We start from the raw sequence: 24,678 nt of genomic DNA on the forward strand, positions 1-24,678 counted from the left end.
TAACTTTCCTTTTCTACCTTATGAGTTGGAAGCTACCTACCAATTTATTTTGTGTACATTTTTCAAGTATCTAAAACAAGACTTTCAAACATTCTGGAGGTACCAGGTTTCTTGATTTTCGAGGTACTGCCGATCTGTATTCAAAATCCACAAATCAGACCTAGGGAAGCAACTATTGAACGTCATGTTGTAAGGTAGCTCGATTCGGCTTTGGTCACCTTCGGGCCTTCCTCTCATGGCATCGGTGTTAACTGTAGGCAGCAAGAGTCAAACAGACAGTTGTCTGCTTCCTCTGATCGTCCTATCGACTTAACATCACCAGAACATCTACTTATTACGGGATAGAGCTCTGATCACCTCTTCATAATAACAATTGGTTTCACATTCTTCACCTCACAGTAACGATACAATGGACTCGTTGGACCAAAGAAATGTAAAGGACTTCTTTTGGGGTGCAGGACGTCTATTCGGTTTTTCGGTCCTTTTCTATTTGGAGTACATGAAATACATGCTTCGAGAATTACGAGACAAGACATCAAAAGACCCGACATGCGAAACCGTTGAACTCTTGCATTTATTGCTTGTATCCTTCGCTTTAGGCATACAAATATTCGTCTTCTTTGATGGCTTCACGCCCATGCTGGTGCGAATAACATCTTTCCTGATCAATAGATCTGATAAGATCGCCCGACTCCTGCTGTGGGCCCTTCGACCGTCAATTGTGACATTCATCATATGCTCGTCCATGGTACTTCAAATTGTGCACTTGTGCGTCCTCGTTCTTGTTATCAATGAGAGCTGGATTGGAAGAAGTGTGGTGTGTAGCACTTTGTGCCCTACACCATCAGACAGTGTCCAAGGTGGTTCAGTCTACCGCGCGATAAATGGTTCTTTCTATTCTATTGAAAGATAGCAAGGAATGAGCTCGGATCATGAAGCAATCATCTTCGGATATTGTTAGAACCTACTCAAAGCATTGATGGCTTCATCAGCGATATTGAAGGTTGATAGTGAATGAATGGCCTTTAGCAATTCTTCATCTAGACGTTAAGAAGGTAAGTCGATGAACTCAAGCAAGGCTAGAGACTCGTTGGATGTCTGCTAAAATTCCCAGAATTTTAATCTAAGATGTATCCCTTGTATGTCTCTTGCACCAGCTTCATACACCGAACAGCCTCTCGAACAACCTCCTAGCAATTGATTCCCGCCTCGGCGGCATGACTTGTATATGCTTTGTGTTTGATCAGCAAAGTGTTAGTGTAGTGGTACAAAGGTTTATTGACATGGTTCAAATTCGTGCTTAGATCCTGTATTCAGTTAATTGATTACATATTCTTGTTTGATTTCTTTGATGCTGGTTGTTGCAAAAGCGTACTGTGGGTGGTTATAGATTATTCGGAAGGGACAAGATAGCTTTGCTCCCAATGGAATCCGTACTACCTTTCTTTAGCCATGTAACTTGCTGGATGTGAGAATATATATCTTCGCCATAAAATCCTACTGTATTATTCTTCTTCACACTTCTGGGTATCTTTAATATTGCCTTGACCAAGTCCCAAGAGCTCATCCAAGACTCCTTATATATATACCTTTATGTCAATAAGCAAAAAGTAGTATACACACGGGCCATGTCAAACGGTGGTAATCAAGTTCTTCGGACGCCTCAGCCCACTTTGCCATCTTACAACAATATTCAATATCCAACAGAACTTACACAACTCCACCGCCACAACTCCAAATTACTTATTATTAACTAGAAATCATTCCTCAGGATCTTTAATATCTTCGTAAAAAAATCGGAGGGAAATTCGAAGGTAAGTTGACCTTCTTATTGTAGTAGTTTTTCACCTTTTCGGTTCATTAGTTTTGTGGTTCTGCATTTTAGGGGGACGAAGTTCGCTTCATCAGCACTCGCCAATTTCACTTCATTGACTGAATGCAGTGACTTTCATTGGAGTGTCATGAACCATGAACGATTTTCTTTTTCACTTTGTATTTCTTTTCATCTTATATTATACTTGCCTACATGTAACTCGCACTTGCTTTTTCTGTCAAATAGCATATAGTATATGATATATCGGCGATACTTATACTATACGACAACTATTGTTGATGAGAGCAACCTTGTTGTCCTCCATCTTTAATATACACTTGCAGTACAAGTCAACTCTACACTTAGAGAGTATTTACAATGCCTGGCACTGTCGTTTCGTTTTCTCATCGCTGTCTTGATAGATTTGTCACTAATAAGTCTGAATCAATTCAGGATTCAACAATGGTAAATATGGACAACAAATCCAATCCCAACCCGAATGACGACAATCCAAATGTCACAATCAACAACAATCAAGAAAATCTCAATGAAAGCATCTTCGGACTTCCCAATATGTTCAACAGCGCAAACTTCGCTCAGGCTAGTATTCTTTCCAGAGATGCCGAAAGCGTAATGGCAAGCCCGGTCACTGGCTACACCAGCATTTTCTCCTATATTCCCAGCAGCACCAATAGCAGCCCCGTCTCTTCTCACACAAGTACATTTTCAAATGGCTCAGGTGGTATAATGAGTGGTTCAGTTTCTGCTCAAACTAGCATATTTGGAAGTGTTTCAAATACTCATTCAAAAAGCCCTATTTCTGCTCAGACCAGCATCTTCGGGGATGTTCCGAGCAGTAAGTCGACCAGAACAACCTCAGCACAAGCCAGTACTTTCTCGAATGCGCCAAATAGCACCGTTGAAACTTCGAACACTGTTCAGTCCATCATTCCAAGCTCTGAAGTTGATCTATATCCTCCTGACCCTGAGTCAGAGCAAGACCCCGACGTCGATCCAGATGCTAGCCTCGATGACAACTCAGACGTCGAAATGGACAGCAACACCAGCTCCCGCTTCACCAGTTCCTCCCCCGAAGCCCCTGACTTTAACGCCCCTGCTGCTCCAGCCTCAGAAACTTTCTCTGTCCCCTCATACCGCTCCTCTCCATCTATGCGATGTAACATGCCCCGCAATTTCCAAGAACTAAGTATCATGTTCAACAGTACAAAACGTACTGCCGCTATTAAAGGACAAGCGCAACGAATTGGAATCGCTGGCGCTGATAGAGATGATAGCGGAACCTATGATCCGAGTTTAGAACGGAAGCGAAATACGAGGAGTACAAGAGCAACGACTAAGAAGAATAAGGAGAATAGAGGAGAAACCTTAAAGAGCGCGGGTGCGGGCAATGGGAGAAAGACGAAGGAACAGGGGTCATTTGAGCTGATGATTACGATTAAATTGACCAGTGAAAGAGGATTGGAATATTTGAGAAAGATCACGCCGGGTCCCGAAGATGATGAGAGAGATTTTCCACCGATTCATGAAGCGGATGATGAAGATTCGAGTGATGATGAGGATGATGAAGATGAGGAAATTGCGATTGATTACCCGACTCATTCTACACGGAGGAAGAGAATTAAAACTTCACATAACCGAAGGTACGTCCTATTTTCCTTATCCTGATCAATTTGTATAGAAACAAAACTAATAACCCCAGACCCGACGGTCTAATCCTCTCCGATCTTAACAACGGCCATCCCCAACGTCGCGGCTGCAAAGGCTGTTTTGAAGCCGGCGACGACGAATGTTCTCTCATAGAACATAGTCACGAGTGGCCTTGTGAGAGCTGTGAAGATGCAGGTATCGATTGCGAACTCATCATTCCCCCCGAACTAAAACTTTCTTGTATTCGCTGCAAAGAAAAGCTGCGAAAACGATGTTCCTATGCGGATGATGGTGGAAAGGATGTTGATTCTTGCAAAGATTGCGAGGAGGCTAACGAGAAATGCATTGCTGGTCCTAAAGCTGGTTCGGGACCTTCGCTGAGAATGACGGATGTTCTTGAGAATATTGGGGCTAAGAAAAAGGGAAGTTCGAATAGTAAAAAAGAGATTGCGAAGAAATTGTTGGCGACAGCTATAGCTACAGTCACCAATGTTGCGAAACCGAAAGCCGCGCCCAGAAAATACGTTTCGTGCAATCGATGCAGATTCGAATTCAAAGCCAAATGTGCGCTGAAGCGCGATGAAGAAGGACCATGCAATCGCTGCATCAAAGCAAAAATACCCTGTACTTTTACAATGCTACCACTCCCACTCCCCACACCTTCCAATAAGGAAAAAGGCATACCAAACCGAAAAGAAACCGTTCCAGTTCTCAGAACCCCTCAAGATCTTACACAAACCATCATTCTCGAATCAACTAGACTCAACGATCGAGAGTGGCGCACTACAAATCCTCATGCTAGACGCACCAAAACCCAACAAAAAGCCTACGAGAGAGCTATATCTTCTTCTTCTCCCGATGAGCAATTCTTGATGACTAACTCCACATACAAACACAATTCCCTCAGTAGACTGCCTTCATACGACCTCAAATACTCCACACAAGCTACAAATCAACTCATTCCTCCAACCTTCGCCCTCCATCACAAAGGCATCCGCACCATAATCATTCCCACTTCCTTTGCGCATCCTCTCATATTCAACTACAAACGCGACCCAATGGCTCTCTACCCTCCTTGCGATTTCCACTCCACTCCCTTCTTCGGACTCTTCGGCTACGGCATCCGCCACGTGACTGTTGTTCCCTGGCCCTCCATCACCGGAGCCGGCTACGAAGAACTCGAAAACGGGTGGGGAGATAGTGGTGCCGGTCATGAAGCCACAAGGATGTGTGTAAAATGTACGTACGAGCGAGTTAAGATTCTCGGGTGCGCAGAGCACCAATTAAGACCATTAGAAGGACTGGATGAGCGAATGAGAGATGATAGGTTAGTGAGAGATAGTGTGAAAGCCTGCGAGGAAGGAATGATGCAGGGGAAATGGGTGAAAGGTAGTGGGGAGACACCGGAGCGGGGAAGTCGTGCGGATTTGGTTTGGAGAGCGAAATGGTGTGCGGTTTGTCCGAGGCCTGGAGATTGGATTTGTAAATCTGGGGATACGTGTGAGGGGCGGAGGAGTCTGTCGCATTCTACACAGGGTAGTCAATCACATGTGAAAGGATGTGGCTTGATTCTTTGTGATACGTGTTATGAACTCCATGGGAAGATTCAGAAAGGAGGGAAGAAGGGGGGAAGAATTGTTTTGGGCAGGGTTATTCAGTTGGCGGGGAGTCCGAGTAGAAGAGAGGATTATCCAGATGGAGTGAGGGCTGATGCGGGATTTCTGAGGGAAGACGGGGAGCTATTTGTTAGGACGCTGAGAGGAGGTTGCGCGGGTAGCAAAGGAGAATTCAAGGATGGCGAAAGAAGTTCGACGACAAGTGAAACAGGGTTTGTAGGGAGGGGAATAAGTGGGGGTCATGGTGGTATAAATTCGGTCGGGGACAAAAAGCGACAAGGAAAAGGTCTCGATGTACCTCGACCGCGACAGACCTTAGACTCGGTTACAGTAAGTAAAGGAGTCGTGGGGAAAAAAGAATTTGCAAACGCAGCGAAATCAAAGGCAAACGACAAGGTTAAAACTGAGCACAGAGATGAGGAGATAACTGAATCGATTAAGGAAGAAGAAAGAATGGAGGGAATGTCAGGTGGAGTGCTAGGAACAGCCTTGACTCAAGCTTCCAGGACACGCGTGGCATTTACCGGCGATTTCACTGGTGATGGAGTGGCCAGTGGAAGATGGAAGGGAAAGGGCGTAGATAGAAGAAACCGTCGGGAAATAGGAGCGAATGATGTGATGAGGAGTATTGGGAGAGAAGTTATCGAGTTGAGTGACTAGATACATAAAGCTTCATCGAGATTTATCTATCTAACGCTCTACGTCTTTCATCCTCTATGTTCCTCATTATAGACTTGCACATCAAAAAGCATCTCCAGTGGTATTTTGGGAATTTAGCACTCGGTATCTACATTTCCTAAACAAAACGCACATATAACGAGACAGAATTTACTACAGACAGAAAATCGGATGTTAACAGCATCAAAAACAGGAAAGACGGGGCAGTAAGGGGGGGGGAGTTGGTCTACATCAGATTACGAGAAATTTGCATATACAGTCATCTCTTTCTTAGACTATCTTTAGCTTTAGCTTTACCTATCAAATATCAGTTCCAAACAATCCTGCCACATGATCTAGGTCATCACCGAGCTATCGAAATACATCTTATGTCCGACTGAATAACACAACTGAATAACACAACTGAATAACACAACCGAAGTTCGACGAGCGTCCTGTGCGAACTTACAAAGACATGTGGCATCATGCTGGATACGTGAAGAACTAAATGGACAGACATTTCGCTTCATGAAGAACTAGACCAACAAAATGAAGAGAATCAATCATCTCCAGAGTCATCTCCACCAATCCCGAACACATCAAAAAAGTACAATCACGGGTCAGGTATGCGAGTCCAACCCCAACAATCCACACAAAAAAGTCCATGGATTCTTCATTCCTCATTATCCGCTAGGAAACAAACTGCCTCACCCTCTCCCCCTACAAAATGAAACACAAACACAATACAATACAACGTAACACAACCCCCCGAATAGGATAGCCACTTGGTCTACCTAGGTACCATCCTCTCGGAAAGTTAACACGCACAATATGGGTTGCGTTCTCCGTGCGTACAGAGATGACTGCTAAATCCAAATCTTAGATACATGTTGCAGAGTCAGTCTTGATTTTATAAAGCGATACTATCGCATCTAATAGTGTACATCATACCAATCTTCTAAAAAGTCCTCTTCAGGCTATCTGGGAGATTTTTCCCTTCACCTACCCTCGTCCCATTTATATTAGAGGACAGGCAGCCACAAAAGTTCGTCTCCTCTCGGTTCCAAGCAATTCAAGGAGGCAAAAAACATGAAGCCAGAAACTTTAAAAATATACTGGTATACCATTTCGCATGTCTCGTTCAATATTTACCACACTATCCATATATCTATTTATCTAAAGCTCATCTAACTCCGCTCTCTACTTCATTGTAACCAACTCCTCGGCACTAGTAGGATGAATAGCCACACAGCTATCGAAATCCTTCTTTGTAGCTCCCATCTTGACAGCCACTCCAAAGCCTTGCAACATCTCACCACTACCCAATCCCAAGATATGAAGACCAACAACCTTCTCCTCAGGTAGTTTACAGACTAACTTATACTTAGTTGGAGCCTTATCTTCTGGTTCCATCATCGCGTAATACATTGCTGTGAAACTAGTACTGTAGCATTTAATATTCTCCTTTCCATAGCGTTCAATAGCTTCCGGTTCGGTAAGACCGATAGAACCGACTTCTGGATGGGCAAAAACGACGGAAGGAACGTTATCGTAGTCGAGTTTTGAGTCCTTAAATTGAGGACCTCCAAATAGACGATCGGCGAGTTTGCGACCAGCGGCAATGGCTACAGGGGTTAATTCAACCTTGCCGACGACATCACCTAGAGAGAAGATGTTTTCGACATTGGTGTTTTGATATTCGTCAGCGATGATTTGACCTCTCTCGTTTTGTTTGACGCCTGCTTTGTCCAAGCCGAGCCTCTCAACTTCCGGAGATCTTCCAATACCCCAGATCAAATCATCCACATCTTCGAGAACACCCTTTCCGTTGGAATCCTCGTAGTGGATGGTAAGTTTACCAGTCTTCTCATCTTTTTCTATTTTGCTTTGAGTAGAGTTTTTGTGCAATTTAACGCCCAAACGTTCATATTCATTTGTGATGGCTTCTTGAACCATAGGATCGAAGTTTCGGAGAAACTTGTCATGACGGATGAACAAATGTGTTTCCGTTCCAAGAGCATTGAACATGCCTGCAAACTCAACTGCAATATATCCAGCGCCAACCAAAGCGACCTTCTTGGGTTGTCTCTCAATATCGAAAAATCCATCACTGTCAACACCGTACTCCGCACCAGGAATACCCTTAGGAACAGTAGGACGGCCTCCAACTGCCAAAAGGATCTTTTTGGCCTTGATTATTTGCTTCGTGCCATCGTCCAATGTAACTTCTGCTTCATTCTTTCCAGTCAAAGATGCGTAGCCGTGAATATATTCGACTTTATCATTGCCAAGATTTCTCTCGTAAATGCCATTCAATCTCTTGATGTATGCATCTCTCTTGTTCTTGAAATATGACCAATTGAATGGTGCGGTGGTCTCGACCGAGAATCCGTAGGCTTTGGACTCGTGGATGGCTTCTGCGATTGCGGCGGCGTTGAATGTAACTTTCTTTGGTACACAGCTATTATTCATCAATGGATATGTTTGAAAGAGATGAAGAAGACGAGGAATAACCCTTCACTCACCCAACATTAACACAAGTACCACCAAGTCTCTTACTCTCCACAGCAATAGTCTTTACACCATAAACACCACTGGCTTTTCTGGCTGTAGCCAAACCGCCACTACCACCACCAATGACCAAAAAGTCACACTCCTTAGGAATTGGCGCCATATTGAAAGTGGTCGCTGAAAATTGGCGAGAAAGAGAAGAAAGTCTAGTATTTGCCGTCTTGGAAGATGATCGGGCAAGAAAAGTAAATCTTTGCATGAGAGCTATTTTTCAAAGCAAAGGAAAGAGGAAGGAGGGGTGGATTTCTATAGCTTTTGGCGGGGGCCTTGTTTACAAGGGGTAAGGTAGGATTGGGTGACGTCTGAGGAGGTGCTAGATGTCGATTACCAATTGTGTCAGATTGGGTTACACTATACCGAAGTCTAGACTTGGATAGCTTTGAGGTATTCAATAACGATACGAGTACAATGAAGGGGTTCGTGAGATGGAATTCGAGATTTTGAGTTGTTATCACGATTTATTGATTTCTCAGCAGAAACCTCGGCTCTTCCATTTTCTAATTGTTAAGCCTATCTAGCCAGATCCTTTGATGTTTATGAATACACATCATGAAGGTATTTGGAATATCAACGATGAATGTTATTGAACTGCTTCAATAAGCACTGTGTTCAATAGATAGACCTTCTCTCAAGGATTTAATTGACGAGTGACTACTAGGTAGGCAGGCTGTAGAGAGTGTGCTTATTGGATGCGAAAGGCCCGCGTTACTGCAATTCATTCCATCATCGACTTCTTGCTCTCTACCACGCTATCCCCATAGCCAATGTAGCGGCCTGTTAACGCGAAACTAGTCGATACATGAGAGACCCGAGTACCTGAGCTAAAGTTGGTTGACCAGTCCAGTCCTCCTTCCCTTCCCGGTGAGCACCTGTTGCATGCACCAAGCAGTCTAGTTCTTATCGTACTCCTTATCGTAACAAGGCTCAAGCAAGGCTAAAAAAATAAAGTCTGGGAATTGCTATCCAGATCACTCTCACATCAATCAACACCCGCACACATAAATGATCATGAATGGCAATCAACATTCCCAGCACCCTCAAAGCTGCGGCTCTCAAACAAATTGCCTTCAAATGCGGCATCTCAACTTCTGGCACCAAACCGCTCCTCATTCAACGTCTCCAAGATGAGCTTCCACAAATTACTTCGACGAACACGAAAGGCTCGTCAGCCGACGCCAAACCTCTTCGCATCTTAAGCATTGATATGGGAATCCGCAATTTCTCATTCTGTCTCCTCGAAATTCCCTCCTCGAAATCTACCTCCAAGTCGCGATCTTCCAAAAATAATTCAAATCCTACAATTCCCATCCCTATCCTTCAATCCTGGCAAAAGCTTTCTCTCCTCCCGCAATCCCCTCCAAATGCCGATCCTGAAACCAAAGAAAAAACCCGCAACGAGTTTACTCCCTCCATTCTCAGCACCGCAGCCTACTCTTTAATTCGACATACTCTTCTTCCTCTCTCCCCCACCCATATTCTGATAGAGCGTCAACGCTTCCGCTCCATGGGCTCCAAACATATCTTAGAATGGACGATTAGAGTAAACATGCTAGAAAGTATGTTATGGGCTACTCTCAAAACATTAGCTGAAGAGAAAGTATGGAGCGGAGAAGTAATTGAGATTGCGCCGAGGAAAGTAGGGAGTTTCTGGGTTGAAGAGAGCGGATTGTTAGATGGAGAGGAGGAGAAGTTCAAGAAGGTTAGGAACACAAGGGAAGTGAAGGCGAGAACTAAGGGTGCCAAGATTGATTTAGTTAGAGGGTGGTTGGAAGCTGGGGAAAATCAAAATGGTGATTTTCAGAATCATCTTGAAATGGTACAGATAGGTAGTCAACAGGTTAGAGAGGTGAAGGAGAGATACACGGCAAAATGGGATAGGAAAGCTGGGAGAGCCAAGGGATTCAAGGTTAAAAGTAAAACGAGAAACAACGAGGATAAGGAAGAAGAAGAGACAATAGCAGAGAAAGAGAATGAGGTAAGTAAATTAGACGATCTGGCAGATTGTCTATTGCAAGGAATGGCCTGGCTTAAATGGCAGGAAAACAAGAAGAGGGCATTAGAGGAGGGCGTACAAGTTTTGCTTGAATGTTGATCGAACGATTCCCTTTCATAACCCGTTTTTTATGCCCCAACAAAACTTCCGTCTACCACCCAATCCCACTTGAAGGATTTCTTACTCGTCCCCAAAAACCAGACCTACTCGCCCAAGAGCTCAAGAAGTCAAGCCATCGAGATCCTAAACGACCTACTGACCTATAACTCATCAATTTATGAAACATAGCTCACCTGCCCATCCATCCCACCTTGCACAACTCAAGCTCTCGTTGTCATCTCAGCCCTATACGAACGACACCATGCTCAATAACATATAATCCCATACCTAAACATCTTAACAAACTCCCACTATTAATCCCACAGATATGCAACATAACCTCCTCATCCCCATCCCGACCTTCCTCTTTCCCTTTTAGATCGTCGTCTGTTCTTTTACAGATATATATCGTCTCAGAAGATCCATGCTAAGATTCCATGCGGGGACGGATAACTACCAATTCTTGTATCTCATGTCCGTCATGAGCTATTGTCCCCTAGCGATGCCAAGGGTTCGACGATCAAACACGAGACGAGGCTATATATAGCGCTATAAATAGTATGAATAGGACTATATAAGCCGATGTTATACTGTCCTAAATTTCCGTTGGATTTTCCACCAATGAGGTTTTATATACACAACAAACTCAGGGGTCCAAATTGGGAATTCTTTGCATATAAACACTTCTCCATTCATATTACTTTCGCAAAAGCACTCGTATGCGATCCAGGTATCTAATATCTATCCTAACCACGAACAAACTTGTGACTCGCCGAAGAATTAATAATTCAAACGCCTTCTCGCCTTTTAATGCTGAATTTCCCCTCTTAGTTTCACCCAGTACGCCATGCCAATTTTCACGCAAGCCCAGTGACATACATAAACCTCATTGACCACCCACAAATTTTGATTTTCGATCTACCTACCAACCATCCCCCCAATCAGCATCCTCATCTGTAGCTTTTGGGGCTGTATCTATTTTCTTAGCCACAACTGGTTTAGTCGCTACAGAAGCTGCTTTTTTCGTTCCCAAAGAACTAGCTGTGGTAGTTCTTGACGATGATAAAGGTCTTCCATTTGTTTTCGCTGCGGGCTTTGCCAAGCCTTTTGGTAATGACTTTTGAGCTGGTTTCTTCTGTTGGGCTGCTAACCAACCCGCGAAATCCGGTTCACCATTATCTTCGAAGGGGGCTGCAGTCGAAGGTGGGGCTACAGTATTTTTTGGTGCCGATTCGCTAGGAGCATCGAAGAAGGAATCCTCTTCCATGTCACCCCATGCTTCTATATCGTCCTCTCCTACGTTCGCATCTTCGAAATAAGAGTGACTGGCCGAAGGCGTGTTAGCTGAGGCGACAGCTGGTGAAGTCACAGCTTGACGATGCAAAGCCGATGCAGACTGAGTTGAATGACGAGCTTCATTTTCTTGTCGTGCTGATGTCGGACGTGCGTCTGGAGTCACAGCACCACTCGATGGTTGAATTTCACCAGTAGCAGCAGCTACTTTATTGGTGAATGAAGAGATAGCCCAGCCTGCCCATGACGAACCTGCATCACTAGGCTGTGGCGTGCTCATTCGGGGTGTAGATGATGAGGCAGCTTCGCCTGTGGTAGGTGGTGGTAAGGCAGTATCAGGCATTGTGGCAGCAGATTTGCGAATACGCTGTAGGTAAACGTCCATTGTCTTGTTTGTTTGGTCTCGAATGAGTTTCTCCTTGTCTATTAGACAAGGACATAAGGCCGGTAATATGCGATTAGCGCAATCATCGTCACCGAATGAGTCAGCTGTAACAGCTAATGCTAGTAAGGCTGCATTTCTGGCATGAACGAATGGATCGCGAAGGGACCTTGTGAAAGCGGCGATTAACACCTTCGATCTCGTACTAACTCCCAGATTCTTGGCAATTTTGCCCAGACAGATTGTCGTGTTTGTTCGAATACCAGGTTGTTCATCGTTAGAAGTTTTGGCTAAATATTTCAACAATTCTCCATTAATTGTTCGGTCTGATAATTTCCCAATAATTGTCAATACTGCTTTGACTGTCTGCTCTCGTACTACCGGTGCAAGATCCGTAAAGCCAGTGACCTGTTTCAATCAGCATGTGCTTGCAAATAAAGCGCAATTACCCTTACCATTTGGGGGAAGATTTTATCATTGACCACTTTCTGTGCTAGTCGATCGATCATAAGGGGAAGATTGTCCAAAAGACACACCCGAATAGCTCTGTCAGGACTGCTAAATAGCCGAACGACAACAGGTGTGACCTTTGCTTCAAAATCGTCATCTGTAAGCTTAGTGCTAATCTTCATAACAACACTAAATACTTTTGGTCCACCACCCCCAAATTCAACAGATTTCAGTAACTCTGGAAGGATCTTCATCTTGAAATAATCCTCCGGGAAGTCGTTTGAAAGCTCATCAAGGTCGCTCCAGAAGTCAGCATAAATCTGGTGTGCTTTTGATATGATAATTTACCTCAAAAACTCTTCTCGTTCAGCCTCCGTTTTCATCCCCAGATTATCTACGCCTTCAGTAAGTTTGATAAGGGGAGTCTCAAAAAATCCTCCACTTCGACGACCTTGCTCAAGGAAGTGGCCAACGCTCAGTCGAGCTTTGGGATTGCTATTAACTAAACGTCTATAGCTTGACTGCATACTGGGAGGTATATTCTTCGTCTGGCCGGCTTGATCACCCCCTGTGAAGTCTCCATTGAAGATTTCAAAAATCAAAGTTCCAAAATTATAAGAATCAGTCGCATAGATTGGGTGTTTCTTGATAGAATCCCAGCCAGTATTCGCCAATTCTGGTGGAGTATATCGTCTGGCATCGGGTACAAGACTGCCATAGTTCTGCGAGGTTTAGCATTTGGTATCATATATGTCAGGAACTCATATTGCTCACATAAATGATTGCCTCAGTATCATTCATATTGCTTAATACCTCGAATCCTCCAACTCTCCACTCCCCGCTTTCACTTGTGTAAATTGATCCTACTCGAAGCATTCCATGGACGGAGGATGCCTCGTCATTGATAAATTTAATTGTTTGCTATATATTCCATTAGACTTAAGCATAACAAATGGTACTGACCACAAACTTACTGCTATACTAAATAATCCCCATTTCAATGTCTCCGGGCTCATGCTCTTTCTCTTGATATGCCATCTCAAAGGAACCACTCTCTCAGTAGCGATATAAATGTATGAGTCGGTCTATTCCCATATCGCAAGTCAGATATACCACATGATTCGAGTGTTGATAATTCATACCTCAACTGTGTCCAGCACCTTGATAACTCCAGGATGTCTCAACGTTCGAAGCTTCTTGACGGCATTTTTGGCTAGGGGTAATCGTGACTTATTCGCGCTAACATCGAAGGAGAATATACTGCAATTAGAACCGTCTTCCTATGATACCATTAATTCCATGTTCTGTACCAAAGTCATCTCTGGCGCATACTCTTTTGGTTCCATTGTATAACTTCCATATGGATTGCTCTATATCAACCTGGTCCCCAAATGTGTAGGGAAATGGAGGACCCTTTGATATCGCAGATGCGACCGCAGACTTCAAGAAATCCATAAGAAATCTGCAATAAAATAAATATTAAGAATACAATACTCAGTAAAGTAGTATTTAGTTATTTGTGAAAGAGAAGTAGACAGCTTTGCCTATCGATTCGATGATTGACCCCCACTATACCAAGTCAAGCACAAAACGAGGCGGTGTATTTAGGCAAATCAATGACCAGCGGCCGCAAAAACCCGTGCACCCGTGCTTAACGTCTCGTCCACAGTCGCGTCGTCTTTTATTTATTCATGCTTAATATACATGACATCTCAACACAATTCACGATACAGCCTGATGCCTCTTTCTTCGAGTACAACTATACGGTTGAGAAAGAATATTTGAGAATGGACGGCTAGAACTCTTATCGTTATATTCTGAAGTTTCTGTCGAGAAAATATGGACTTTGACAGCAAGCAGGCTGCTCCAACCAGATCAGCAACTAACTTCGACAATAATTTCAGATCGCAATCATTTTCAAGCATAAAAAGCAATGCAGGCGTATGTGGAACTCTCAATTTTTGACTTTCATAAATATGTCAATGATGAATATCTGGTAAAAGGTCTGAGTGCTCAAAAATGCTTCTTCTGGTTCTGCTTTGGTTATACTGTCTCCTTGTCATGGTCGATGATACTACCTTTTGCGATTATCAAACCCTGGCGGCGTCCTCCATTTCAGGCAAGACTGTTTTAGCTCAAGGCTATCAGCTTCAACAATGAAAATATGAGGGCAAATTGATGTCTTTGGACACTATTGCTATACGGAGTTAGACATCTCATTGCCCCAAGATGTATGACCAAAGGCTGTGATAGAAAGCGGGATTGAAATCGCTGCAAAAGGGATTCGATCTTCTGTAGAAGCCAGTTAAGACGTACATTGGTGGTTTATAGCTCATTGCACAACCGCTGAAGCAAGCCATATGACGACTCTTTATAGACTGAAAAGACCTGAGACAAAATCAATTCTTTTCTCTAAAAATTTTGGACCATCATGTTCAAAGAAATTTGCTAACTTGTTAGTTTCAAGCTCAGTCCGATGAAAAGCTCGACGAGACGAGTTCAACCGCCTCACTCTCAACTACTAGCAAAGCCATAAAATGTTTGGTGTGTAAACGAGAGGAACTCACACTCGATCCTTTATATCGTTGTTCAAAATGTTTAGCCCGATGGCATGCTAGTTGTCATAAGCCACGTCCACCGGTTGGAGCTGACGTCACGTATGTAATATCCCCCCTCGTGCTATTCGGCAATTGCTAAAGGCTAAATAGTGATTGGTACTGCAATCATTGTATTAGAAAACATGGCTTACCATCAACAGAGTTTTCGCTGGAAAGACAATCGCTGGGCGGTGTGTGTGAGATACCTGGATGCAACAAGCAGATTTACAGCATGTTGGGTAAAACCAAAGATGATAGAGTCTTGTGTACTCTGCACGAGATGACAGAGAAAAACAAGAGGTCTAAGCTTGCTAGCAAAGCACAAATTTCAACCATGTCAAGACCAGTCTCGAAACCCATTAAAAAAACAAGACTTTACCCTGTTAAGTATGATGAGGATATGCAAGGAATGAAGCGTAAACGAGGTAGAAAGCCTGGAGATTTGAATAATAAGCAAATACCTCCAAGTAGTTTTCCTGTTCAGTCAGATTCCAATGATAAAACACCCGCGAGACCTCAGGAGACTTCAAATTCGGATGGCTCGCTGTCTACTCTAGGACTGCGACCTCCCCGGGCTGAAAACTTGTCCCGTTCTCCCACATCGAGGAAGCTCCTTCAATCACAATTGAGAACAATCAAAGCACCGAATATGAATGGTAGCCGGGATGTGTAAGTTTAATGTATTGAATACTGAGTGAATATGTCTAATATAACCTGTTCAGACCTAAAATCCCGAGTCGAACCATAATTCAACCAATGTCAGAACTCCCATCGTCGCCAGAGTATGAGCCTCCACCGCCAGGTGAAGTCGAAGATAATATTAGCTGCTCGCCAGAATACGAACCACCGTCGCCAGATAAAGTTGACAGTGATGTCAATATTTGGCAATCTGACGTGGAGCACCTCGATGTGGATCAAGACGATAGCCCTGGCTCTCAAATACAAGACGAGCTCAGAGATATGCAGGAAAGTGCCAAAAAATTTGCAATGGTGCCTGGGGATGAACTCGTTCATAGGCACAGATCGTCGTCTTCACCAACTCTACTGTCGTTCACTGGACGACCGCTTGAATTAGTACCAACCTCTGCGGAGAATCACAATCCTGGTAGCAAAGCTTCCCTTCTTGACCGAAAAGAGGTTGCCGAGGAACAATCCTCGGCAACTTCTTCTACGATCCCATTTCTAACAATTCCTTTGATCAGGAAGCCATTAAAGCCTGTATCACCAAAATCTAATTTAGATGCCACAGCTCAAAACATGCACTTCCCTAACCCAGAAAGTGAAAACCGCGACGTCTTACGTCTAGCTCAGAAACAAAAGGCTGAAACTATGGTTGCAAGAAAGATGGCGCCGTCTAAGCAAGTAGTTCATCATCATCAAATCATCAACAATGCAATGGATCAATTTATACCTCTACAAACTACCGAAAATTCTCGCGAGTTGGAGTCTACAGTTTCACAATTACACCAAGAGGGACCGAACCAGGAGGAATTGAATCAACAGAGTCCGAAACAGGAAGAGTCGAAGCACTCCGCGCCACTTTATGGTGATTACAAGCCCAACACTATCGAGTATCAACGTCAATTGCGCTGCTTAACATATGATCCCAGCGTTCTTGATCATTATCTAGGTCTACAGAAGGAATCACAGGCTAGGGCTGAGGTTGAAAAAGAACAGAACATTATGCCCCAATCAAATAATGTCGCCGAAACGCAAATCTGGGGTAGTATTGATCCTAGAGTCGTCTGGCCAAAAGAACGATCTGAGGGTTGGTACGAGGCTAAACGTAAAGAAATCGATGCACGGGGTGGGAAGAAAGCGAATTTTGGGATATTGCTTACGGCACAAGTGAGAAAGGAGAGAGCTGATAGAGGTTGGCATCCTAATCAGAACAAAGAATATATTCCCAAGGCGGACAGAAAAGGTGGTTCGATCTTTGTAGGAGATGATGATAGTCGAGGCGATATCGAATTGGCGATTAAGGGTAGCGAGTTAGGAGTTCTTGTACCGGTGACAGGAAGGGATGGGAAAAAAACTTCGGAAAAGCAATTTCAGCCAAAAGATAGTTGATGGGTGATTGGGAGTAATGGTTGGGATTCTGTTCTCTTGGGGCGTTTGGTTTGGATGTGGGAACGATGATTTATGACTCCCTTACATTCTTACATGGCTTCTAGTTGGAGTAGATAGGAGTGTGGCATAATGGATAACTTTAGATGAGATTGGGAAATTCTTTGCGGAGTCTTTTGGTACTACCCACATAGCATGCATACAAAAGGGTATTAAAATGGATATGCAATGCATTAATAGAATCTGCTGCTTTTGGTGCACGCTGTTGATGTCTATACAAAGTTGATCTTGACTACTACAGTAAATCCGTCAGCAATATCTTCGTATCTGAGCAAGTATTGATGGTCCTATAAATCTATATCTTCAATACTTGAATCGATGGTACTTGACGTAAATCAAGTACGAAAACAGACACTATTGAATGCTTGGATATGTGCAACTTGATATTGCAAGAATAGGAGCCTTTTTCTTATCAAAATAGGGTGGACAAAAGATATGAAGTGAAGGGGGTGGACGAGTGATGAAAGGAGGAGTCAATGGAATTTACGGGAGCAGAGGGAAGGTTTCATGGAGGCGGGATTGCATTAGCCGCTGATATTTAGGGCAAGGCTTTCATAATCATACGAGTCTTTATAACTTAAGATATTTTACCACTTATCAACCACTCACTAGACAAGACGAGATCATAATATTATTGATGTTGACCTCAAAATGATTTTACCCAATTTCCTCACTCCCAAAAACCCCATTCTTTTCGATCTTCCTTTCTCATAAATCCTTCGAGACAACCAATGCACTGCAGAAATGAGGTTCGGATTCTGAAAGCCCGCTCTCGTAAGTACTATCAGTAAGTCTCATGTATCTGACCCTAGACTAAAATGCCCTAATTCTTTGGAGGGCACCAGACAATTCCGTCGAGTCTACTGTCTTTGACAACACAGTGGATAACTGCATTGTTATTCATCGATAATCTTCCCCGCTGTGCCAAGACCATCAAGTTAGCTTTCCCCATCATCGTATTGTGTTTGCAGAAGACGACTCCGTGAATGAAAATAGAAGGAGAAAATGAGAAATTTCAATGTCTCACGATTCCAGGAAGGTTGAATTCCGTAACAAGAGTCCGCTGCGATGGCCAGTCGCCAGCCGAAAGGCCTTGCCAGTCAACGCTCAAACCTTCGATACCATCACCTTGTCTAAGGGCGGCTCCCAAAGGAAGATTCGTTCGGTCGGAGGAGTTGCCGTTCTTCTCTATAACAGTAAAGTAATCCCAAATACGCTTGTAAACAGCCTCAAGCCCGTTTCTGAGGCCAGACGATGTGTCATCGGCAGAGATGTTCACAGGGAGGAGAGCCGAACTGGTTTCATGGCCGTCTTCCCATCGAGTCAGTTTTACCAGGAACCAATCGTTGGGAATATCGTTACTCATGATGAAGCGTTTGATGTTGTCCAAATTCGAGAACTGAAATTTGTTTTTTATTGAAATGAATCGAAAGTAAAATGGGTTGCTAAAATGAAAAGTGAGTGATCTTTTCGAATTGAGTGTCAAAGTTGGTGGTCGAAAGCCCAGAATATATAGCCTCCCAACATTAATACTAATTGGATTGTTCTCCTCTACAACAACAATCATCTTTCAATATCCTCAAAAGGATAGGCAGTGAGGGAACATAGGTTCTTTCATTCGTGTTTTTTTCATGGGCATGAAGCCTGCTTTGTAGCGAACATTCTTCCAAAGTGAATCCCCTGGAGATAACTAACTCAATGGCATTCCAAACATGCATGCACCAAATGCAAGCAGTATTTAGCCATTGCCATGAAAAACTAGCAAGATAAAGATATTATGATCAATCATACTCATCATATCCATTGTCGAAGCGGCCTTGTTCTCTTTGCGTGCTTACGAACTCTTCAGTCATCAGATTGCTGAGCTTTGATCTCTTCAAAGCTTTCACGTCTTTGTGCCAATCACAAGCATAATCGCAAGCAGGCACTTCGTTCTCTCCGAAGTATTTGCAGATCAGCTTGTGTCGACATTCATCAGTTTCTTCGCAGTATGAAACCAAAGCTTTCAAGCTATTAATCCTAGCTTCTAGATTGGCTCTTTCTTTGGCATCCCGAGAAACTCTGTTGTATGCTCGGTCACGATCTTCGCGGCTGTAATACATAATATGTATGCTGGCCTTCCCGTCCCTTCCAGCTCGTCCAGCCTCTTGGTAGAAGCCTTCGAAAGATTTTGGAATTTGCCAATGAACGACAAAACGTACATTTTCCTTGTCTATGCCCATGCCAAAGGCAGTTGTCGCAACTATCACGTCATAGCCCTTATCATTATTGATCCATCGATTTAATGTTTCGGTCTTCTCTTCGTGAGTGAGTCCGGCATGGTAGGCTCTGGCCCCTATTCCGCTATGTCTCAATCTAGACGCGAGATTCTCACAATCTTGCCTAAAAAGAGTGTAGATAATTCCTGACACATTATCCAGGCGTTCGCGCTTCTGTTCGAGTTCGGCCCGACGTTCTGGGTTTTCCATTCGATTTCTGTGAACTCCCTTGAGCCAATGTAAGAAATCGTTGAAATGGTCTGATTCATCTGATTTGAATCTCACTTCATAATGAAGGTTCTCGCGATTCGTTGTCATTCTAAAAACCTTCAAATTTGTTTCTGAGAGACCCATAGTAGCTATAACATCTTGCCGTACTTGATCCGTAGCTGTTGCCGTTAAACAAATAATGGGGATATCAGGGAATGTCTCCCGGAACCAGGAGAGATTCTTAAAGGACTTTCTAAAGTCATGGCCCCATTCGCTAATACAATGTGCTTCATCAACGGCAATCCTAGCAAGCTCTCGCTGTTCATGCACAGTTCGAAGATGTTTGCGGAAGTTTTCTGTAGAGCAATACTCAGGAGTCACATACAAAAGTCTTGTTAGTGGGTGACCAGATTCAAGGTCTGCAAGGAGTCGTTGTCGTTCGGGCCAAGCTGTATTTCCATTAATGGTACCCGCTACGATTCCTGCAGACTGTAAGGCATTTACTTGATCGGTCTAGCTTGATGTAAGTATGGAAAAACGTGTGGCCGATTCTGACTTACCATTAATGAAAGTAATGGCGAGATAACAATGGTTACTGAAGGCGTAAGTATTGGCGCTGAGAAATGAATGGAAAATAGGCATCGAGACTTACTCCCTTGATCGATCACTGCAGGCAGTTGAAAACATAAACTTTTCCCAAAAGAAGTGGCAGCCTGAATGAAGACATCGTGTCCATCCAGTGCAGCAACGATAACCTCTCGCTGTAAGGGCCTGGGGAACTTTAGCTCATATTTTGGAAAATATTGCTCAAGGGGACTACCTGAATGAGGTCTTTTTGAATATACGACGCAATGTAAAGTCAATGTCAACACAAGAATCGGATCTTGAAAGGGTCCTTGACAAGGGCATCTTGTAAGGATTCAGAAGGGGGATCTTGGAGATTTGCGTGGTTTTAGTTGTTTGCTATTGTAGTGTAGCAGAAGAAGACTGATCAGTCAGACTCTCGAAATGTGGACAAACTCAGTGCCTTATTCTTGTCATTAGAAAATATCCTTACTCTCGGTTTCTCAAAATGTCTTTGCTTGTTTTATTTGGTGATTCATCCTCCAGCAGAAGATATTCTGGGATTCTGTATAACACAGCAAATAGAGTGAAGTATATTATGGACCTGATTTGAAATCAAAGACTTTGTATAATCTGAGATCAGTCAATGATTATCGATCATCTGAACAGCCAAGATCCATGTGTAAGGATCAAGTGAAGCTGGAGGAAGAACAATATCAAAATGTATCTAGCAGGCAGGTGTTGTCAAGAACCTCTCTAGCTCTTCGGATGAGATACAGCCAGCAGTGAAGATAGATGAAGACAGATGAAGGAAACCTGTGGTCTTAATTATCTTCCGACTTGACGTATCACCTCCATGAAAGTAGGAAGATATAGATTTTGAGGCTTCACTGCCGTCGTACTCAAAATCCAAGGGAGAAATGCATATTTTATTAAACACATCGGTACCTGCATCAATTTAAAGCCGGCGCTTACCTATTTCGAGAAAGCTTAACCGAAAATCACGATGCTAGAGAAATGATCAATGTGACAACAAGCAGTTCAATTGCGACAGAAGAGAGAGAAGACCCTCGAATATTACCCCTTCTTGAAAATATTACGGATGCATGGTGTTACATAGGACATAAACCCCTCATTATGCTGCTTGACCTCTCTTCTCGACCAATTCTCAACGTTACCGCCCATTTAAAGGCACGGATTCTTAAGTAGTTCCCATCGAATTGATAAGGGTCTGGTCCCTTTTTCGCGAAACAAGAAAGTGTTGAAACATCCTCAGCCACATCTTACGGAAAACACCGACAACATTATTGAAAGGGTTGGAGTGGAAGATATCATGGGTCCCACTGGTCCTCCCCTTGGAGCAGCAATAATGTCATCAGGTCGACCTAAATTCGAAAATGGCATGCCAGGTCCAGGTCCGGGTCCTAGACCACAGAATCTAAGCGCATCTCGACGTGGTCCTCCCCTTCGGCATGCTCAGTCGAACTCTTCGCTATCTTCCAAAGTTCCGCCGTCGCAAGGACAAGTTGTCGCTTTGGTACGGGAATCTATGAATAAGGCTTTGGAGGAAAACATAGTGAAAGCTGCAGAGTCGAGCGCTGTCAGCAACGAGCTGATGCCAGGAGTCACGATTGATTTGAGCCATAGACGTATACAAAGATTTCCAGAAGAGGTTGTCGACATCATAAAAGTCGAACTCGTACGGTATTTATAATCCTTCATTCCTTGCAGGAGGCTTGGAACTTGTCTCACATGTTGAGCTCTTTCCAGCATCTCGGAAATTAAATATATTTTTTAATGATAGCTGATACATATTCGTGGTACAGACTTGCATTGTCCCACAACGAGATCCAAACATTCCCCTCCAGGTTCGCAGAATGTACCTCGTTACGATATTTGAACCTTCGAAACAACATCATTCGAGAATTCCCACCAGCAGTATGCAAGGTCAAGATAGCGTGAGGCAAGCTCAAAGACGCTGACTTTGTTTTAGATATGCCAGTTAAACTTCCTCGAAATTCTCGACCTTGGACGAAATAAACTACGAACGTTGCCACCAGGCATTATAAATTTGACATCATTGAAGGTTTTGTCCGTTCAAAGGAACAGGATCGAGGAACTTCCTTTATGTGTGGCAGATATGACATCTCTTCAAGTCTTGAAATTGGATGGGAATCCCCTGAGATTTCCGCCTAAAGAGATCCTTCAAGCGCAAGCTTTGAACTCCCCTAGCGGCGGTCCCTTACAAGAAGGTGAGATAGACGATCTTGCTGTCACAGCACATATCAAAAGATTCTTGAAGTCCAGAGCCATGGGTCGACCCGAAACCGAATCTGGCGGAGAAGAATCGAGCGAGGGTACCGAGACTCCACGGCCTACTATGAAGCGTGTTGTGAGTGGCCGTTTCCCCATAAAGGTCGACGGCGTTCCCCCATCGCCAGCTCAACCTCGACCACCACCTATACCTTCTAGATCACACCAAAGAGGCTTCTCGCAACAGAACGCAGCGCTTCGACGACCTGGCGTAATGCCTCTCACAATTGGAAGCACAAACGAAAGGGTTCGCAGTAACAGCGAGAGCCTTTTGCAGGCTAATCGTGATCGACCGGACCGCTCTTCAACGGATCGCTCGCGACGAATGGGTATCGTTTCAAGGAAGGCAGCGGAGTTAGGAACGGTTGACGAGACGAACAAATCGAATCGTTACAGTCTTCACAACAGGGGTCTCAGTCATGGATCTGCAATGCAGGGTAACGGTACTGGGTCTAATGGCAATACGATTAGTCCAGCAAGCCCGGCAGATTCGGCGGGCCAGAGAGCTACCTACGTCCGCCGCTTATCAAGCTTACCGGAACGCAAACGAGAATCTACTTCTCCAGATCCTATTATTGAAGGGGCTAAAGGTGTATTGTACGCTTTGTTTCAAGTCCATCCTCTTATTGAAACCTTGATTGGCCTGGTTCGGAATCCTGGCGAGAAGAAGTCAACTTTGGAAAGGGTATTTTACAATGCCAAAACACATGTGGAAGAGCTAGATCAGGACGTTCAACGGTATGATTCTTACTCGGAGGAAGATGAGGAAGCTTCTCCTCGATCAAACGAAAACGTGAAACGTGCCTGTTTGACTTGTGTTGGTGCATACATTCACGTATGTGCTCAATTGTCACAAAATGTCGAGATTCTTCTTATTAATGGCGATCCTCGATATATTCGGACCCTACTACTTCAGCTATACGGAAGCGTAGCAGAAGTACGAAATGCTGGGGCGAGCTTGTTTCCTCCTGGACAAAGTCGATCTGGTAGACACCCAGGAAGTAACCACGAGGCAGGTTATCCAATCAGAGACAAATCAGTTACTCCGACACGAGAGAGGCCTGGCACAAACTTTAGATCGAGAAGTGCGACTGTAATTCAACATTCAAATAATCTACGGGTAGCGATAGATGCTCCCCCACCATTTGTCAGTGGAAATGGGCGTTCTGCAACTATGACAAGCGCTACACCACGCTCTGGAGAATCATTCGGTTCAACAGGCACCAGTGGGCGTCTGGTGGGAGATTTTACTGAGGAGGATAAAATCTTTGAAAAGATATTTCTTCGTCTACAGCAAACATCAGAAATGGCCCTTAAAACTCTTCCAAATGTTAACGCCCATTTCCTCGGATCCATGCAAAAGAGTGCAATTTCAAATAATGCAGACCACGGTAAACAGTATTGGCAAGTATTAATACACAAATGCACGCACGCGTTACACATAGCGGACGCGCTTAAATCTCGTTTATCACAAATTAAATTGAAGGACCCTGATATCAGAGAACAAAAGGGTTTCTGGGAGATATGTTGGGCGATGGTAGATGTAAGTATACCTAATTATGATAACCCACCACTATGTACTAATAAATTCAGTCATATCTCGACTTAGTTACCAAGGTCAGGGAAGTGAAAGGCGTAATCAGCTTCATCCCAACTGAAATTATTGTTCTTCTCAGACCTCTTCAAAAGGCCATCAAAGAAACAGGTTCAATGATTACAGCATCACCGTGGGGTTTCTTGGCAAACAGACAAGCAAATGGTGGTTCGAATGGCTCATATACAACGCAATCGCCTGCCTCCCAAGTCCCCTTGCCGATGACTCCCCAGAGTGCAGCGTTAGGACCAGCGGTTCAGGCAACTGTTCCATCTACCCCACAGAGTGTTTCTTTTGGTGCAATGTTTAATGGCAATGTTTATGAGCGCGCAGATACTTACTTGTCGAATGGATCAAGAACCGGTACCATGTCTTCTCAGTTGGGTGTTAATGATGGACCGACTATTATGTTAAGCCCGTCGCATTATATGAATAATCGGTTTAATAGTAATGGAAAAGTGGCCTTTTGAAAC

The 24,678-nt window shown here is 43.8% G+C and overlaps 7 protein-coding genes across 7 annotated transcripts; 4 read left to right on the forward strand and 3 right to left on the reverse strand.

The window, feature by feature from the left end:
- Window positions 1-2,191: 2,191 nt before the first annotated feature.
- On the forward strand, window positions 2,192-5,757 carry Bfra_010992 (putative c6 finger domain protein; the record flags this gene model as incomplete). The annotated part of the gene is made up of 2 exons (XM_037341321.1): window positions 2,192-3,474; window positions 3,534-5,757. 2 exons carry the CDS (start codon window positions 2,192-2,194, stop codon window positions 5,755-5,757), a joined length of 3,507 nt encoding a protein of 1,168 aa, XP_037188740.1.
- Window positions 5,758-6,954: 1,197 nt separating this feature from the next.
- On the reverse strand, window positions 6,955-8,524 carry Bfra_010993 (putative glutathione reductase protein; the record flags this gene model as incomplete). The annotated part of the gene is made up of 2 exons (XM_037341322.1): window positions 6,955-8,215; window positions 8,280-8,524. The coding sequence occupies 2 exons, from the start codon at window positions 8,522-8,524 to the stop codon at window positions 6,955-6,957; spliced, it is 1,506 nt and encodes a 501-aa protein (XP_037188741.1).
- Window positions 8,525-9,337: 813 nt separating this feature from the next.
- On the forward strand, window positions 9,338-10,417 carry Bfra_010994 (putative cruciform cutting endonuclease mitochondrial protein; the record flags this gene model as incomplete). Its single annotated transcript, XM_037341323.1, has 1 exon — window positions 9,338-10,417. One exon carries the CDS (start codon window positions 9,338-9,340, stop codon window positions 10,415-10,417), a length of 1,080 nt encoding a protein of 359 aa, XP_037188742.1.
- A 922-nt stretch (window positions 10,418-11,339) lies between these two features.
- On the reverse strand, window positions 11,340-13,997 carry Bfra_010995 (putative protein kinase protein; the record flags this gene model as incomplete). The annotated part of the gene is made up of 7 exons (XM_037341324.1): window positions 11,340-12,500; window positions 12,548-12,842; window positions 12,891-13,264; window positions 13,317-13,463; window positions 13,517-13,627; window positions 13,685-13,822; window positions 13,875-13,997. 7 exons carry the CDS (start codon window positions 13,995-13,997, stop codon window positions 11,340-11,342), a joined length of 2,349 nt encoding a protein of 782 aa, XP_037188743.1.
- Window positions 13,998-14,381: 384 nt separating this feature from the next.
- Window positions 14,382-17,209, forward strand: Bfra_010996 (uncharacterized protein; the record flags this gene model as incomplete). The annotated part of the gene is made up of 4 exons (XM_037341325.1): window positions 14,382-14,483; window positions 15,003-15,199; window positions 15,251-15,808; window positions 15,862-17,209. The coding sequence occupies 4 exons, from the start codon at window positions 14,382-14,384 to the stop codon at window positions 17,207-17,209; spliced, it is 2,205 nt and encodes a 734-aa protein (XP_037188744.1).
- An 880-nt stretch (window positions 17,210-18,089) lies between these two features.
- Window positions 18,090-20,643, reverse strand: Bfra_010997 (putative atp-dependent dna helicase recq protein; the record flags this gene model as incomplete). The annotated part of the gene is made up of 6 exons (XM_037341326.1): window positions 18,090-18,185; window positions 18,294-18,665; window positions 19,105-20,247; window positions 20,295-20,329; window positions 20,387-20,505; window positions 20,555-20,643. 6 exons carry the CDS (start codon window positions 20,641-20,643, stop codon window positions 18,090-18,092), a joined length of 1,854 nt encoding a protein of 617 aa, XP_037188745.1.
- Window positions 20,644-21,631: 988 nt separating this feature from the next.
- Window positions 21,632-24,675, forward strand: Bfra_010998 (putative ram signaling pathway protein; the record flags this gene model as incomplete). The annotated part of the gene is made up of 4 exons (XM_037341327.1): window positions 21,632-22,002; window positions 22,125-22,236; window positions 22,292-24,154; window positions 24,205-24,675. The coding sequence occupies 4 exons, from the start codon at window positions 21,632-21,634 to the stop codon at window positions 24,673-24,675; spliced, it is 2,817 nt and encodes a 938-aa protein (XP_037188746.1).
- Between the last annotated feature and the right edge of the window lie 3 nt (window positions 24,676-24,678).

Source organism: Botrytis fragariae (assembly GCF_013461495.1).
Source record: "Botrytis fragariae strain BVB16 chromosome Unknown tig00000223, whole genome shotgun sequence".
NCBI lineage: Eukaryota > Fungi > Ascomycota > Leotiomycetes > Helotiales > Sclerotiniaceae > Botrytis > Botrytis fragariae.